Raw genomic sequence first — 15410 nt, forward strand, 5'->3', positions numbered from 1 at the left:
ATCAAATTATGTAGTGTCATGTAAAAACTTTGCCATTTGTGACAATCTTGATTGTTTTGGCTTCTTTTCAAAATCTTCCCCGAACTTCACGAAATTCTGCTTGTATAAAGTGTGTTTGTTGGCAATAGGCGTCTATGTTGCAGTTCCGTTGTGAATGGATGCTGTTGGGTAGCCTTGTGGGTAAAGCCTACGTTCGTCCTACCAAAGACCCGGTTCGAATCCCAATATTGGTGCAATGTATGAATCATATTTCTGGTCTTCCCTTGATGTGTTTTTGCTGGAATGTTTCTTAAAGCTGCGTAAAATCTTACCCACTCACTCCGTTGTGAATCTTATTAATTCGAACTGTTAAGTGAGGAGTGTCCGGAACATGCAGCTGGAAAGTGTGAAAGTGTCCAAAGATACAGATATATGGATTTCAATGGGTCAAGGACCTCGAGTAATGGTGAGGTTGTGTCATTTTATTTCAGGAAAAACTGCCCTACTTCTGTGACACTAGTTAAACTGTTTAAACAGTTGGTTGAATGCTCTTCACACCACAGAGACCAATGACAACTTACAGCGATTGCCAATAATCGAGTTGAAACCTGTGAGCGAAAGCAAGAACACCGATACGCACCATCAGAACACAGTACCACCCACTCAGTAAGATCACATAGTCTGACCATCTGATTCATTCTAGTCAACTCGCACTCTAACCATAGCTTTTTAGGGATCAGCTGTACCCCAGAATCACTGCAAGTTGTTCCTTCACAGAATAAACATCAATATCCATCAATGCAAATGTCTCCGTTTCCTTAGTCGTTTCATTTTGTTTAAACTTCAAATAACATGTGATACGTTCTTAGATTTAGAAAATTAGATCTTTGAAACGCCCATCGTCTGGCAATTTTCAATTATCGAGTCAGACAAAATCAATATTATTCCGAATTCGTTTCTTGTCATTTGCTAAAAGAAATTATGGAATTCGTCATATCGGTATAGCTGCTTTCTTGGGAAAAGGGCAAATTCAATGTCGATCGTTTACGAAAACGCACAGGAAAGTTAAACTCCATAAACATCTAAAAGGGCATCTATTTGTTCCAGAGAACGTCATCCAAATGCACAACGTATCTACAGTCTCCCATTGAGAATTTGTAATTTGACAGTCATCTGTCAACCAACGCTTGAAAACTTGAAGTAAGGAAAAACGATTACATTTGCCATTACAGATTACCAATAACATCATTCATTCTAGTGACAGCGGATACCAATTGTTGAGAGTAAAATTGAAAAAAGGTCTACATTATCTATTTCCCCACACTATAATTTCCTTCAAGATTAGGTTTGTAGCTGAAACAGTATTTATTGTAGTCACAAGTGCAGAAAAAATGATTAACTGTAATAATGATTGCAACTCAATAACCATCTATTCTGTGCTCATGTTACTACCAACGGTCGTGACAATACTAGCCGTCCTATAAGCATATGTAGCAACCTTCTACATACTGCTGGAAATATCATGTAGACCACTATATCAATCAGCTTATTGGGCTATTGTTATAAGAGGTCTCCCTGAGAGTGAACAAAACATTTGGAGAGAGAGACTAGCACTGAGACCGAATCTCTCTCGACACTCCACAATCCATACATGTTTACAAATGCACGTTCTTTATATATAATGCATCTCTGTCTACATTTATGACAACACCTGCAACTTTGTGTCAAAATCGGATCAAGAGCAAAAGTGTCAAAAGAATATAACCACTCTAATCGACATTGCTTTCACCATGATTGTCAGATTATAATCTGTGAATTTTTTGTGTCTGACAGAAATCATTTTCTCCTGTCTGATTGATTAATCTGATGTTGATATATATGTGAAAAAAGATATGTTTGACGACGTTGACATGCTGTCATTGTTTTCCAGCGATGATATTCGTGACTTTTCGAAAACATTCATGGGAATACATCACAGTGTCATTTTGTCACTTTGTGTGGAATCTAAAGAAACATCTTATGTACATCTACTACACACATGCTCCCTACTTCTCACAAATTGTACATTGTAAATTATTTATGAAAGGGGAGAACAGCATAGCGGTTTCATTTCATACACGGAAATAATGTATTGTAAATAATGTATTTGAATTTGTATTACCTTCGGAGTCAGCTATGGAGGAAATAAAGACATTCATTCGTTCAGCTGAAAGATATTCCTTTGGGTGTTAAAGGCAAAATAGCTCGGAACCCCATGCATGATGAATCACTGAATATCGTTGATGACACCAGGTGTTTGCTGAAAGGGTTAGGACGTCCTGCCCCACCATAACGAAAATGTGTGAATCTGGACCAGATAATCGAGTGATTAGTGAAGACATGATTAAAACAATCAGCACCGACGACTCACCCTCGGTAGACAAAATGCATGTCCAGTTGATGTAGTTTGTTTGTTAACGCCGGACGAAGCAATATCCCAGCCATATGTAAATAATATAGTCTGGACCAGTCACTCCTATAACTGATATCATAAGCTTTGATCTGTGCACTTGGGATACGATGGCATGCATCAACCAAGTCAGCGAGCCTGTCCACCCGAACCCTTTAGGAGCCTCCTTCGACAAGCATGGGTTGCTGATGATCAGTTCTAACCAGATCCCTGCCCAACTGAAACCATTCTTCAAGACTTGTTTGGAACTTGTATTCCTAATCCAGATTTATAACATCATTTCTGAAATTTAAACCAAAGGGATCCAGACCAGTAGAAGATAATGATGCCAATCACTTAGGTAACACAGTATGGCCTAGTTATTCCACATGAGATGCGGAACGATGGTTTAGTGGTTAAAGTCAACTCTTGTCATGCCGAAGACCTGAGTCCGATCACCCACATGGGTACAATGGGTGAAGTCCATATCACTGTCGTGATATTGCTGGAATATTTGCTAAATGCGGCGTAAAACCACACTCAGTCTACCGCAGCGTTTCTGATAAACATTAGCAAAAGGATGGACATCGTGTCAGTGAGATACCTTCATGCAAGAGACCTATAGTTTAATATCTTTTTGTGCATCTGGTGAGTGTGTGAATATAGATTTACGCCACAATGAGCATTTTCCAGCAATATCACAGCGGGGAAGCCCATAAATGCGCCAGAATGTGGAGCTAGAAGCAGAAGTTACCACAATTCCCGTGTTTAACAGGGGACTAACAAACAATAAGATCGCAGTAAAACTGTACCCTATGGTGGCCTTTGGAGGACATTTTCTAAATATGGAACAATACAAAACCCGTTTTGATTCACGAATGAAATGACATTCCAATCATAATTCTTCCATCAGGGAATACCCGGAAGAAAATCAAACTTTCAAATTACACAAACGTCATTGGGCAATGAGAAGTGATCAAAACAATTCATATTTTTTCCTGTGGCTCATCGTGAGGCATGATGAAGGCAAATATGTCGGAGAAAAAATTGTTCTGAAGAAATGAAGAATTTTCATCACAGATGACATTTTGATGGATGAAAACAGAACGCTATCTTCTGCAGAAATAATACCCTCTGACTCATGACAGATGATATATAAAATCGATAAAATCAAGTTTCACAAGGCCATTAACTTCTAGGTTTTCATAAAACTGGGGTGTTTTTTTGTTGTTGTTGTCATTTCTAACCAAACAACATATGTTTTAATAGCGGAGGTGAAACCTTTATGGCAGAAGGAAATGCATGCGCGAGGTATCCTATGTTTTCGTTATCAGCACCCTTTAAATAGGTAAAATAGCCTGGATACCAAATCCTACTAAAAAATGCCTCAACATCTTTTATTTGAGCCTTATTCCAGAATCGGGCCTTGTCTAATATGTGTTAATAGCGGAGGTGAAACCTTTACGGCAGAAGGAAATGCATGCGCGAGGAGGCGCGTGAACTTGCGCGAGATTAGCATGCTCTGGCTGATTGATTGATGAAGTTGATTGATGAAGGGAAGGGACGAGGCTGCCAGTGACATTTCAGGAAATCAATGGGCTGGAGCAATTTCTTTTGAGGGAAGCCTTCAAGAAACTCGGTCTGTTATTGAAGAGTTGGGTCATTTTCTATTAAACCAGCCTATAGCTTGCCCAAACTGACAGCTGCGTGCCATTTTTTGTGTTATAAAGTCGCCAGTGTGTTATTACACTGGCAATAAATATTGAGAAAATCGGTATCGGGAGACAGAGCTAGGGCATTTGATGTGTGTACACTACTTCCATTGGAATGATTAGACTTTGGGAACGTCGCAACATGAAATACTCTATTAGATTTGTTTGTTGAGATTGCAGGTGTCAAACAAACTACCCATGTTACAGGTTGGGGAAATGTCTGCTGCTTTTGATGAGGAGCATTCACTGCAGACAGAAAGTGCATTTAACGACATTCATGTTTCTGAGTGGTGTATACAATGCTTAAGTTATTCAGACGTTGGAGTCTGCCACAGTCTTTTAATGCATCGTACAATACCTTTCAATACCATACACTACCCGTGAAGATCCGGGTTAGAATTGGTCTGCAGCAACCCATGATTGTCGTAACAGGAGATCCGGGTTAGAATTCATCTGCATCAACCCATGCTTGTCGTAAGAGGCGATTAACGGGTTCGGACGGTCAGGCTGGCTGACTTGGTTGACACATATCATCGTTTCCCAATTGCGAAGGTCGATGCTCATGCTGTTGATCACTGGATTGCCTGGTCCAGCCTCGATTATTTACACAACGAAGCTGGAATGTAGCTGGAATATTGCGTTAAACAAGAAACAAAGCAAACAAAAACCTTATACTTGCGTACCAAACAGTATAATGGCATGTAATGTACCTATATGTCTCTGTGATCAGACAAAACGTATCCCCCATTACCGGTTAGACATATACCCTGTCAACCAAGAGACAAGAACAGCTTACAGGAGGTCATGCAGAAATGCACGTTCCTGATTGGATGCGTTATTGACCTCCTTTTTCCATGCAATGTAGGGTAATTGGTTTTTGACAGTATTGGCGTTAACATATTTGGCATTCATTAGTTTCAATTGGAACTGTCGAATTTGATATCAAACTGTCCCTTCACCTGATCATAATGTCAGTGCAATCTGTGATATTGGCGATATCTGAGATATTATATTGTCAGGCTATGATTTATTTCTTTTCTCCAGTTCTTTACTCGAAGCTTATCGTTCTTATACCACTTTAAATAACATAAAATTTAGACATTTTCTTCTTCACTTTTACGATGAAATATTGCTATACAGCTGAGCCAGCTCAACTCCTATTTTCGATATTGCTATAAGCAGAGCTCTCCTATTTTGTGTTTAGGTCCGTTTTTTTTGATTAATAATAATACAAATAATAAAAACAATACTTATTTTCTGTCTCTGTTGACAGCAATGTGATTGCAACATTCAGGAAAAGCATGATAAACATGCAGACCTCGCCCTTGAAATGTCTCGCTTGCATCCCCAGTACTCTGTCGTCAGGCTCCCCATTGTTCTCGGTGCCCTTGGTTTGGTACCTTCCTGATCTCTTGGCGCAGATCAGGAGAGTGCCCGGGTTCTCCACCGGGAGTACAGCCCTTCTGACGCTTTGGGTAATGCAGAAGGCTGCAGTGTCGGGGAGTCAACATATTCTCCGTAAAGTTCTTGGTGGGTTCGACCAGGCAGCGTTTCCCGAGAGAATTTCCATTCGCTGTCTGGGCTGCGTGTAGAACGAGGGGGCAAAGGCCCTGAACTGATTATGAGCCTTACCAGCCTTACTGTGTCAGGACCACCTTCTCTGCTGCATTTTGCACCTAACTTAAGTTCACATAACTCAAAAGGTGATAAAGAAATGATTCCCTTTAGTCTTGGACACTAATAACAACATCCAGGTCAGCTGGGTCTTACTTCAACGAATTTCTTTTGAAAAAGTTCCCGAAGCAAAGCGACATCATGGATTAATTTACCATTACCACTGATATAATAAGTTACAGAATTAGTGAAAAACTGTATTTATTTTTCTTGCCTATTCATTCTTTTTCACCCTCCCGTCCGTTTGCTGGTCGATGTTGGAGATGGGAAACACATAAGTGAGTGAGTATGGTTTTACGCCGCGTTTAGCAATATTCCATCAATATCACGGACATCAGAAATGGGCTTCACGCATTGTACCCAGATGGGGAATCGAACCTTGGTCTTCGGCGTGACGAACGAACGCTTTAACCACTAGGCTATCCCACCGCCCCTGAAACACATAGACTGTACGGGTGTCCTAAGCAATATGGCTGAACACGCCAAGGCTGTTGAACCCGTCGTACATATAATGGGCTGAATATTTCCAGTGCTTCTATCATTAAAGTACCAAAGCTGAGACCAGCTGGCACTATCGAAGAATCAATGCGTAAAGTCAGCTGTATCACTAGGTTGACCCGGCGTGTCTATCATATTGATCCGACTTAAGCCTCACAGGGACATACAACCAGGAAACAGCATCACCAAGAAGGCCCTGGCGAATAGTTATGTAAAGAGGATTATAAGAACAATAATCTTCTCCTGATTAACCCTGCTTCCTCAGCTGTGTCTCACGATCTCGCAATGTGTTGACGATTCGTTGTTACGTCTTCATCTTACGTCTTCAGCAACCCATACTTATGTAAGCGGTAACTATCGACCTCAGGTAGTCAGACTCGCGCTCATGGTTGATACGTCAACGTATCACAGTTTCATAGATCGGTGCTCATTATGTCAATCATTGGATTGTGTCTTCATGAGCCGCTTATTTAGAGACTGCCATCATGCTGCTTGGATATTGTTGATTTAGGCTTTGAGGTCGTCATAATTAACAGGTTCAGGCTATCTTGACGTCAAATAATATAATCCACTCTGGACATAAACAAAGTTTTGTGTTACTCAGAGACGTGAGCCGGAATGAAATAGATATCCTCAAGCAATCATACGAGCCTCCTTGAACCAGTACACAGATGATGAGGATAGATGAGATGGTGATATCTATAATGTCCATATTAGATCTTGTAATTCAAACCTGGACATCTGTCACGTTTGTCCAAATAATTTGCTTGCAAAATACTTCTTAAGGGTTCGCTGAACCAGTCTAAAAACTAGGTGAGTGAGTGGGTATGGTTTTACGCCGCTTTTAGCAATATTCCAGGAATATCATGGTGGGGGACACCAGAAATGGGCTTCACACATTACACCCATGTGGGGAATCGAACCCGGGTCTTTGGTGTGACGAGCGAACGCTTTAACCATTACGCTACCCCGCCTTAACAAAGGCTCCATCAAACGTTATGACTATATGGGCAAAGCTTTTATAGCGTCTATTAGGTACATACATCAGTCAAGACCGATTCAGATCATCCGTCGAATTTGAGGCTGAAGCTGCTCTCTAAACATGTATCACAATGGGGTGATTGACACACATCTTCTCGAAAACAGAACTGTGAAGAGTATAATATGATTATAATAAATAATGAAGTCGTGATCAGACAATCCAGCGCCGCGACAGCCCGTTTGTTGATTTTGTTGAAACTAAAACCAATGGCCATGTTTGATTTCCCCATCATGTATGGTGATCGAGAGGGGACATCGCTTTTTCGCCGTTAGCAAGAGAAAACTATAAAGCGATAGCATGGTACGAGAAAGCGATATCATGGTACGAGAAAGCGATATGATTAGAGGAGAAAGCAACAGTCAATTTTGTATTGCTTTCTAGTCTCGTGCTATCTCTTTCTCGTCTCGTGTTATAGCTTTCCTGGGACGTAAGACAAAGCGATGTCCCTTCTGGGCCACCATAGTTGTCCTATGTTCTGAAACGTGAATCGCGACACATACATCACCAGAAGCCCCGTGTAGAAATACACGATACTGATTAGTGGTCTCAAGTGTATGGACAATCTCTGTCTAATACAGCTTTGATAACATAGAGACGTCAATACCGACAGCAGCAACAGGTTGCTACTCTCCCTCGACGTCTAGTTTTCATCCTGGACGTGATTGGTATTAGGGAAATCGATGCGGTGATATTAGTAGTGTTTGTGGTGTAGGCAAACATGCAAATAATAAGAAATCTGGAGTCGTAGACAACCTTGAAAGTTAAATGGGACATAGCGTTATTTGACTGTCTTACAGCTCCATCGTGAAGACATGTTAGTGATGGAGCCATGACCAAACAAATTCGAAATAAACTACAATGACACAAAATGAAGGCATAGTGGTTTTCAATCCAATCAAAATAAGATCTTAGTGCTCGCTACAAAGATCATGGTGTATTCTATTACCTGTCACGACAGCAACAACCTTTCATCCAGGTTTCATGGCTCTCGTCTCTTACGATATCGCGAAAGCAAAAGTTCAAATTTGTTTCCTTAACATGCAATCTCGAAAAGGTTAACACGGGACCTTCCGAACGACATTTACGGAATGCACGACAAATTCCGAATGCAAATCATCACCTTTTCCTTCCTTTAGTAAGGTAAACATTGGAAACCAAACGGTCATACAGGAGGACGTTGTGCCTGGCCATTCTTGAAAGTTCTTTCGTTCAGTTATGACGGAGAACTTTGTCCTTATTTCTGCAAGCGTATTTTGGAATTGAAATCGGTAGTTTGAAACTAGTACCCCAAGGCTCGAGGGAGCTGCTTTTTGATTGGCTAATATCGATTTCCTTTCAGTCAAAGTTTGCGAAAGGTCATACTGCCATGACCGACCGTGGGTTGGTCCTCAAATGTTGTACTTAAATAAAATTACAGCAGCAAGGTAACATATGTTATATTTGGGATTACACTTTCTTAGTAAAGTACAGGTTCTAGTACTTTTTGGGGTTGAGCCCCATCAGGGATTCGAACTCGGATTCAGCCACCGCGGCTTCCACCACACCATCAGAGTCAGGCACCTAATCGCCAGCACACAAAGTCAGACGCCTAGACCGCTCAGCCACCGCGGCTTCCACCAGCGCTCAGGACCGCTCAGCCTGTGGCTGAGCTGAGTGGTCTAGGCGCCATTTGCCACGACATTAAATGTCTAGTAACTTATTGCATCTATATTATCTCCCATACAACCACTGATTTCAGCCACAATGGGCATTTAAACGTCAAACCCAGAGTGAGTGAGTATGATTTTACGCCGCTTTTAGCAAAATTCCAGCAATATCACTGCGGGGGACACCAGAAATGGGCTTCACGCATTGTATCCAGGTGGCTAATTGAATTCGGCGTGACGAGCGAAAGCTGTAACCACCAGGCTTCCCCACCGCCCCCAAACCCAGAGAGTAATTAGTCTCGACCATCTGTGGAAACATGTTCCATTGGGCAGTTTTTCCAATACATTGATGCCGCAATCCAGTTTTCGTCGTTTGTATTGTAACTTGGACGGTAGCAATGTGATGCATATCAATCTTCACGATAATGCGCACGCTTCTTCCACTGAGGTTTTCAATGTAAATAGTGTCAAGTTATTAATTTGGTTGAGCATAATTAAATGTAACAGTAACACGAACCATTTGCATGAAACATGATTGCCATTTAGTCTCTGATAACATTTTACGAGTCATTGGGTTATATTTAATATTATATAAAATAAGCTATACAAAATATCTTCGCGTCCCTAAGACGAAGATATCAATCGATGGGAAAGCCGCAATAACTTGGTGCGCCTAGTGGATGCAAAAGTTATATACTCCCAAGGGAGTTGGGATTGATAATACCGTTGTTGATTGATAATGTGCCCTTGAGATTGGCATCCAATAATCGAGGGAAAAAACAGCGACTATATAAATATCCTATAATAATAGCACTGTCTTTGGAGTTTTGCTATGTTTTTAATTGTCGGCATTGGAGACCAAAAACATGTACCGTGACGATCCGGGTTAGAATGGGTCTTCAGTAATTCATGTCTTTCGTAAGAGGCGACTAAGAGGATCGGGTGGACAAGCTCGCGGACTTGGTTGACACATTTCATCGCATCTAAAAAATAAATAAATCGATGCTCATGCTGTTGATCACTGGATTGTATGGTCCAGCCTTGAGTATTTACAGACCGCCGCCATATAGTTGTGGCCTAGGTCGGTGCTCATGATGTTGATCATTGGATTGTCTTGTTCAGATTCGATTATTTACGAACCTCCGCAACAAACAACAAACCAACAAAACAAACAACTAGAGACCAACATAACCCATACCGCACCAAATGGAATGCTTTGAGGGTGAGTGAGTGTTGCTTACCATTCCTTTCACAACAATGACCCTTAAATTTTAAGAAATCGGGTCTGGGCGAGATATTCACGGAGCTGATAGAGCAGTGTTCCAGCGCCTTCTGGTTACGTTCTCACAATCAGCGGGGTCATGTCTCATAGCAGCCGGAGCTCATTACTCCAGGAATTTGGCGCCTATTGCAATCCGGATTCCCCACTAGTCGAGACGAACAAACAAAACATAAATATTTCTCTTAACATCACCCCAGAGACTCAAAGTTTAATTACGCACCGTCTTACCTATTTTGAAATTCATTTTAAGCCATTTAAACTAAATCACCAGTGGCGTACCAGGCGCAGGTTTAATTGTCTCTCGTTAGCATTGGAGTTGACACGTCTAGTAGAATTCCTGACATGCAAGTAGACAAATGTTCCTGAAGTTCGTCCTTCGAGGCAACCTTATCGTTAGTGTGAAGCTATTCATATCAGGTCACACATGGCTCTTCCCACTGAATTGTCTAATATATTTGAACGGTCATTTCAGTCAGTCATTTAATTATATCACCATGAAGGTTACAATCGTCTTTCTTGCTGTTCTCGGAGTAGCTCTGGTGAGTTCAGTAAAGCTGAAGATTATTGTTGATTCATTTTGAGAGACCGTTATTTGATCATGGGCAGTATAGCAATATAGATATATGCACATAATTATATATCATAATTTAAAGAATTACGTGCCGCACGTTTGAGTCACAGTGTCCGTTGGGGTAGTGGGGTAGCCCAGTGCTTAAAGCGTTCGTTCGTCACGCCGACGACCCGGGTTCGATTCCCCACATGGGTACAACGTGTGAAGCCCATTTCTGGAGCCCCCGCCGTGATATTGCTGGAATATTGCTAAAAGCGGCATAAAACCAAACTCTCTCACTCTCTCACTCACTCACAGTGTCCGTTGTATTTGCGTGGGTTCGTCTCAGTACACTATTGAGATTTAAGGGAAAGAATAGAAATGATAGAAGCTATGTCTCAGATGCGACCCCTGGAGCATGTACTGCCGACCGTACCAAGGTGGCTATCTTGAATGACGGTTTAGCGTTCACATGATCAGGTCTAACAGTCAGTTCAAATGTGCCATTACTACCTCGTAATACCGTTGGGTTGGATTTTAATTATCTCCGTTTATGGGCTTTCTTACAATAAACCGTCGTGCAATTATTTTCTACTCAATGAGTTCAAATAATGGCATGCTGTTGATCACTGGATTATCTGGTTCAGACTCGATTATTTACAGACCGCCGCCATATAGCTGGAATATTGCTGAGTGGGGTGTAAAACTAAACTCACTCGCTCACTCAAATAATGGCATATTTGGCTAACTATTAACTGATTATTATAAGTTGAGTGGTGAATGCAGAATAAAACCTAACTTACTCCCTCACTAATAGGTATGGTTAAAAATAAAACGTATTGTAACATTAAGGTCTAGTCCGTGCGGTTCCTTCATCAGTATTTATCTCCGTTTTATGATGATAATACATTTATAATATATATCTGTAGAACTTCAAAGATCCGGGTTAGAATTGATCTTCAGTAACCCATGCATGTCGTAAGAGGCGACTAACGGGATCGGGTGGTCAGGCTCGCTGACTTGGTTGACACATGTCATCGGTTCCCAGTTGTGTAGATCGATGCTCATGCTGTTGATCACCGTATTGTTTGGTCCACACTCGATTATTTACAGACCGCCGCCATATACTAGTAGCTGGAATATTGCTGAATGCGGCGTAAAACTAAACTCACTCACTCACTAGAACGTCAGTGTATAAGAATATCAGTCTTGACTATCCTCAGAAACAAACGGGGCGGTGGGGTAGCCTAGTGGTTAAAGCGTTGACTCGTCACGCCGAAGACCCGGGTTCGAATCCCCACAAGGGTACAATGTGTGAAGCCCATTTCTGGTGTTCCCCGCCGTGATATTGCTGGAATATTGCTCAAAGCGGCGTAAAACCAAACTCAGTCAGTCAGTCAGTCAGAAACAAATTCCGTTAGTGTGACGGGGAAAATGCTGTTAAAATTATATGATTGGATCACTGAAAATCAATGATGACACCAGGTGTTAGCGAATAGGGTAAGCTTGTCCTGTCCCGTGTTAAAACATGAAGGTCTTTTCAGTGCAAATCACTATTTATCTCCGTTTTACGCTGATACTAATGAGTAATGTTTCATCGACCCTAGGCGCAGGATCCCGCGACCACTGTGCCCACAGCTGCCGTGACCGGCGGAGTTGCCCCCGGGGGGTCATGCACCAAGACCACAGACTGCGGCGAGGGGTACTGCTGCGTCACTAAATTCATCGGCGGCAAGAAGCGCATGCTGTTCGACGACCTCTTCGGCAGCCACAACAGCGGCAAGTGCGAGCCGGAACGCAAGGAGAATGACCCTTGCCACGTGTTCATGGACCACGACATCTTCAACCCCAATCTGTTCGAGGACTACTGCCCCTGTATGACCGGTTTGGAGTGCCGGGGCGAGACGGTGGACGAGACGGGGGGTACCATCACGCACCACAACCCCAAGTGTCAACCCAAGTCTGGAAGCAGCGCCAACTAATCTTCCTATATTATTCGAGATACCCGGAGGTAACCCGATGTCATCGCATGCAATACTCGAAGTTACCCATTACTTGTCACTGCAATAAAAATGTGGACAAATTGTATTTGATTTGTGCGGTAGTCTGGCCATATTCCACTATTCCAACGTTCCATATGGTTAATGTATATGAATGTATTTTGATGCCTCTCAAAGAAGGAATGTATTTTGTCTCAATAATATGAGTTTGTTTGACGCAGCATTCAAAATGTTAGAGTTGTAAACAATCGGTCTGTAAACAATTTGGACCAGACAATCTAGTAATTGACACCATGAGCAAACCCTGCTTGTCGTAAGCGGCGAACAGTACGACCGGGTAGTCACCCTCAGAGGCTAAACAAAGTGGTGCGTTGGAGTAGCCTAATAGTTAAAGCGTTCGCTCGTCCGAACACCCGGGTTCGATTTCCCGCATGGGTACATTGTGTGAAGCCCATTTCTGGTGATCCCCGCCGTGATATTGCTGGAATATTACAAAAAGCGGCTTAAAACCATACTCATTCACTCACTCAAGTGCGCTGCAGCCTACGGGCCTGAAACTACTCGTTCACACAAGTCATAAGATTAACAACTTAACTAATGAATATGGAAATACCATACTTAACATTGCCCCAAATAGTTTATGAAATTATTGAAACTAAGTTGTCTTTAGACTTGCTCGTGCACGGCAAGTGTAGCCTGATTGGTTAAACCCTTAATCATGTGACCTTGCTGACGAACACCTGCGTGAAATATTCAACACCTGGGATAGGATCTCAGCTTTAAAGAAGTATCTTTATTTTTTTTAAACACGAATCTGAGACATGACAGGAACGAAGACGTCATCGAGAGGCACTTAATACTCTTACTTGTCTGTATATGCGGTTGTGTCTTCACAGTATAATTCTCTTTGCCAATTTTACCATTTTCTTTTACTTCAATTTCTCACACTTTTTATGTACGGGCACATGGAAATGTATGGAATCCTAGAAGGGACATTGTCGCGTTGTCGAATTGTCGCCCTTACAAAAATAAACAAAAATAAACAAAACGTGGCAAAATTAACCAAAGTGCGACAATGCGACAACGTGAATTTTGGCCATTTGTCGCATTGTGAATAATACCATTCTCCTCTATCAAAGGGCGACAGTTTTCCAAGTCACAATATGTTGCGTTGTCGCATTGTCGCACACAACAGTGTTACAACGCGACAATGTCCCTTCTAGGATTCGTTAGAAATGATTTGATTACGTCTGCTATTCAGATCAGATGGTTTCTCATGATCGCTATAATGAGACGGTATAATTAGATGGTGGTGCAGTAGGTCGTAAGGCTGTGAGTCAAATTCAGAATTTGCATGTTGCATTCATCTTCATTAACCTAGGGTAAAATTGGCTTTTTACATTTTCACAAGACAAGCTTCTGTTTATTCGACCAATGTCATCTTGACACGAGTTGTTTCATTTATCTCTAAAAATCGTGAGTGGTTGGTTGAATTTGACGATGACATATACGCTTGTCGATGTCGTTCCGGCATTTATTACCCACGTGGTCAACGTATGGGTAGTTGCATACTAATCTCGTACGTCACACGAGTGTCGTATCACATTGACCTGTGTCGTAACGACTTGACCTGAGATTCTAACGATTTGAATGGATAACCCATGACCTCTCAATTAGGTCACATTCTGACGTAACTATTCTTTCATTCATAACAAACACGTGAATTCATTCATTCTGCAACTTAAATACATTGTGGGAATGTAAACATTGCGAATGTTGCCGTGTCGCTGTTTAATTGTGAGTCGAACTGAGACATTATATCCGTCGAAAAACATAAACGCAATGTTTCCACCAGTGATGTTAGCCGAATGAAGCAACTGCAAACCAAGAAACGGGGTGCTACGGAGTAGTTTACTGTAGGAGGCTGTACGAGGCGATGACAACTGACATGCATCGTGACGTCGGTTACCAAGGCAGTGACGTCATTACAGTGTGACATCATGCAAATATTGTACTACAGTACAAAACTCTTCCGCAACCTCTTTATGAAACCGGTTTCGGTTTGAAACCATAAAAATATCAAAAATACGCTATTTTTTCAATTTAATGCATGTAAGACGTGGGTAATAAATAAAATACCACACTCGGTATTATTACATACGAATTATACGAAACTCGTGACCTTCCTATGGTATCCGACCTCGCTTTCGCTCGGTAAGATACCATAGGAAGGACACTCGTTTCGTATAACTCGTTTGTAATGAGACCTCGTGTAGTATTCTCTATGTACAGTGAAGGATAGGTAGATGTTTTGTTTAAAATGAGTGAGTGAGTGGGTTTAGTTTTACGTTGCATTCAGCAATACTCAATCTATATGGCGGCGGTCTGTAAATAATCGAGTCTGGACCAGACAATCCAGTGACCAACAGCATGAACATCGATCTGCGCATTTGGGAACCGATGACATGTGTCAACCAAGTCAGCGAGCCTGATCAACCGATCCCGTCAGTCGCCTCTTACGACATGCATGGGTTACTGAAGATCAATATTCTGACCCGGACCTTCACGTGTCTTTTGTTTAAAGAAAGCCATCCACATT

At 41.8% G+C, this 15410-nt stretch overlaps 1 protein-coding gene across 1 annotated transcript; it reads left to right on the forward strand.

Annotated features, from left to right (window-relative positions):
• Positions 1 to 10670: 10670 nt before the first annotated feature.
• Positions 10671 to 12897, forward strand: LOC124283449 (toxin CSTX-20-like). The gene is made up of 2 exons (XM_046719510.1): positions 10671 to 10800; positions 12419 to 12897. Exons 1-2 carry the CDS (start codon positions 10756 to 10758, stop codon positions 12791 to 12793), a joined length of 420 nt encoding a protein of 139 aa, XP_046575466.1. The 5' UTR covers positions 10671 to 10755; the 3' UTR covers positions 12794 to 12897.
• Positions 12898 to 15410: the final 2513 nt, after the last annotated feature.

This window comes from Haliotis rubra, unplaced genomic scaffold, assembly GCF_003918875.1.
Source record: "Haliotis rubra isolate DU_JTF1 unplaced genomic scaffold, ASM391887v1 Scf316, whole genome shotgun sequence".
Lineage (NCBI taxonomy): Eukaryota > Metazoa > Mollusca > Gastropoda > Lepetellida > Haliotidae > Haliotis > Haliotis rubra.